We start from the raw sequence: 3677 nt of genomic DNA on the forward strand, positions 1-3677 counted from the left end.
TGTGTCTGTGTGTATATTTGTGTGTGTGTGTGTGTGTGTGGGTGTGTGTGTGTGTATGTGTGTGTATGTTTTAATGTGTGTGTGTGTTTAAATGTGTGTGTGGGTGTTTTAGTGCGTGTGTGTGAGTGTGTGTGTGTGTGTGTGTGTGTGTGTGTGTGTGTGTGTGTGTGTGTGTGTGTGTGTGTGTGTGTCTGTGTTTTAGTGTCTCTCTTAGTGTGTGATGACTAATGGTCTGGGTAGGTCAGCCGTGCCCTGATAGGCTGCTCTAATGAGAGTGCTCTGTGTGAGTTGGGGCCGCTGCTCGCTGACCTCTGACCTCTATTGACCAAACGGACACTTCATCTTTCACATTCATCCAATTACTGACTAGCTCTTAACGTTGGACCCGCCCCCTTTCTCCTCTGTCTGCCAGTCTGTCTGTCTGACTGCTTGTCAGTCCGTCTGTCTGTCTGCTTATCAGTCAGTCTGCTTTTCAGTCTGTCTGCTTGTCAGTCAGTCTGTCTATCTGTCTGTCTGTAAATATACACAGACACACAAACACCTACACACACACACACACACACACACACACACACACACACACACACACACACACACACACACACACACACACACACACACACGCGTATGTGTCTTCATGTTGACCTTCTTGTCTTCAGCTGCTCAGTCAGCCGTTGTCTCCTCTACACCTCTGTCCCTCCCCCTTCTCCCTCCCCCTTCTCCCTCAGCCCTTCTCCCTCACCCCTTCACCCTCCCCCTCCACCCTCCCCCTTCTCCCTCAGCCCTTCTCCCTCACCCCTTCACCCTCCCCCTTCTCCCTAACCCCTTCACCCTCACCCCTTCTTCCTCCCCCTTCTCCCTCACCCCTTCATCCTCCTACTTCTCTCTCACCCCTCCACCCTCCATCTTCTTCCTTATCCCTTCTCCCTCACCCCTTCATCCTCCCACTTCTCCCTCACCCCTTCATCCTCCTACTTCTCTCTCACCCCTCCACCCTCCGTCTTCTTCCTCATCCCTTCTCCCTCACCCCTAAACCCTCCATCTTCTCCCTCAGCCCTTCAACATCTGCCTCCACGAAGAGCTCTTTCTCTCTCTCCTGATTTACCATTCCTCCTCCTCCTCCTCCTCCTCCTCCTCCTCCTCTCTCTCCCTCTCTCTATCTGTGTCCATCCATCTGTTTATCAGCGTCTTACCGCCACACTCTCTCTCTCCTTTATGTTTCTCACTCCATCCATCATCCCTCCATCCGCCCACTCCCTCGCTCGCTTCCTTTCCCTCTCTCCTGGGAGAGAGCGAGAGAGAGACACCCGTCTCTTACTGTGGAACATATCCAAACACCTCCACTCCTCCTCTGGAGCAGGGGAGGTGCTCCAGCTGGAGGAGAGGAGGAGATGAGGAGAGCCCTGCTCCTCAAGTGTAACGCTCCTCATACGTCACGCAGGAAGAGTCCTGTCGCCTCGCACATCTGCCTGCCCGTCTGTCTGTCGGCCTGTCTGTCTCCGTCTGTCTGCCGGCCCCGCCTGTCTGTTTGTCCAGGAGAGACAGACGGCCGCTGTGTTAGTGTAGATGTCTGTTACCAAGCAGACAGACAGACGGCCGGCTGTGTTAATGGCTCCCAGTATATGAGCTGGTCCGCTCCCACCAACAGACCTCCTTTTGTTGAGTCCCCAGCCACGAGACCCCCCTCTCTCCCCCCTCTGCCTCCCAGGCCTGTCCCCCTCTCTCTCCCTCTGCCTCCCTGTCCTCCTCTCTCTCTCCCCCTCTGCCTCCTTGTCCCCCCTCTCTCCCTCTGTCTCCCTGTCCTCCTTCCTCTCTCCCCCCTCTGCCTCCCATGCCTGTCCTCCTCTCTCCCCCTCTGCCTCCGTGTCCCCCCTCTCTCCCCCTCTGTCTCCCTGTCCTCCTCCCTCTCTGCCTCCCTGTCCCCCTCTCTCCCCCTCTGTCTCGCTGTCCTCCTTCCTCGCTCCCCCTCTGCCTCCTTGTCCCCCTCTCTGTTGTGCTGCTGGCTGTGAGCAGCAGGGTCTGTCGTTAAAGAGCAACAGAATAACACTGTGGGACGGGCAAGACAGCGGGCTGGAGAGAGAGAGAGAGAGAGAGAGCGATCTGCACGTACCACTCTCTCTCTCTCTCTCTCTCTCTCTCTCCCCCCCTCCTCCCCCCCTCCCCTCGGGGGCGGGAGGCGTTGACTGCTGATATGAGATGTGTGCGGCGGGGCGATCGACCAGACGGCAGAGAGCAGCCAACACTAACACCGCTGCGGCCGCGGGGGCTCGGTCACATGACCAGAAGACGCCGGGCACGGGGTGGGCTGGGCCCGAGGTTGAGCTCATATCCAGTATAGTCGATCAGGGGTACGGGGTTAGGGGTTTGGGGGGTAGGGGTACGGGGATAGGGGTAGGGGGGGAGGGGTAGAGGGGGAGGGGTGGAGCCAGTGGTCCGGGGACTCAGAGTGGGCTTAAACGTTCATGGATGGAAGTTTGGGAAAATGGAATGAAATAAAACAAACAATGGAAGCTTTTAGCGGCGGAAGTCCTGGCACCGCGTCCCTTGGGCAAGGCGTTGAACGGCTAAATGCTCCGTGTGTGCTGCTGCCAGTCCGACAGAACGGGGGGGGGGGGGGGCTGTACCCGGTGAAGGGGGGGGTCTCTAGGACAGTGAGGTTTGGGTCGGGGTCTGGACCCGGAGCCCCACGCACGCCGTTTTACACAGGACGGCCGGGAACTCCTGGGCGGGAACCTGGAACCCTGAACATGTTCTGGAACACTCTCAAGGTTTGAGAAGATTCTGAAGGTTGTAGAAGGTTGTTAGAAGGTTCTGAAGGTTAAGAAGGTTCTAGAAGGTTCTGAAGGTTAAGAAGGTTCTAGAAGGTTCAGGGTTCCATGTGGGGTCCCAGTGGAAGGAGACGGCAGAGGTCAGAATCATGACATCACGTGTGATTTGCATCTCCTGTGCTCTGTAGATGAGGTGTGAGGGTCTGCATGGTGGCATGTGCCCGATACAGCAAGTACTGCTGGACCCATCATCCCCTACCTCCATCAATAAACCTCCCACCCCCTCCCTCCCTCCCCCTCATTCCACCCTCCCCCTCCCTCTCCCTCCCTCCCTCCCTATCCCTCCCTTTCCCGCCCTCTCCCTCCCCCTCCCTCCCCCGGCCTCGTCGGCCTCCATCAAGGTCAGAGCTCAGAGTAGTGGCTGGGTTCTGTGTTTCGATTGGCCGGTGTCTCGAGCTGGGCGGGGGCCATGTGGGACCAGATGGGGGAAGGACCATGTGGGTCCAGATGGGGGGCGGGGCCATGTGGGTCCAGACAGGGGCGGGGCCATGTTGGCGCGTCACAAAAGTCACCAATCAATCGTTGGGCTTGTTCAGCAGACTGGAAGGAAGAGCCCCTGCTCTGTGTGAGTGTTTGTGTGTGTGTGTGTGTGTGTGGGGGGGGGGGGGCACTCATGTGCTAACTATATCACTAAGCACCAGTCTGCTAACTAGATCACTAACCACCAGTCTCCTAACTATATCACTAAGCACCAGTCTGCTAACTAGATCACTAACCAATAGTCTTTCTAACTACATCAATAACCACTAGTCTGCTAACTAGTTGACTAACCAACAACCCACTTTCTATGAAACAACGGAGGAGCTCCAGTAAGTAACTTTGTTGATTTAATGAATAATCAGTATATCG

The 3677-nt window shown here is 56.4% G+C and overlaps 1 protein-coding gene across 1 annotated transcript in view; it reads left to right on the forward strand.

Moving 5' to 3' along the window:
• The window catches only part of LOC307091668 (homeobox protein Meis1), a gene marked incomplete at its 3' end in the record, with an annotated part of 21605 nt that extends 18638 nt beyond the window's left edge, over positions 1-2967 (forward strand). Inside the window, exon 8 of the mRNA XM_079759311.1 lies at positions 2957-2967. Coding sequence (XP_079615437.1) covers positions 2957-2967 — 11 coding nt within the window. The remainder of the gene's footprint in view (positions 1-2956) is intronic.
• Between the last annotated feature and the right edge of the window lie 710 nt (positions 2968-3677).

The sequence above is a fragment of the Pollachius pollachius genome, assembly GCF_949987615.1.
Source record: "Pollachius pollachius genome assembly, contig: scaffold_197, whole genome shotgun sequence".
NCBI lineage: Eukaryota > Metazoa > Chordata > Actinopteri > Gadiformes > Gadidae > Pollachius > Pollachius pollachius.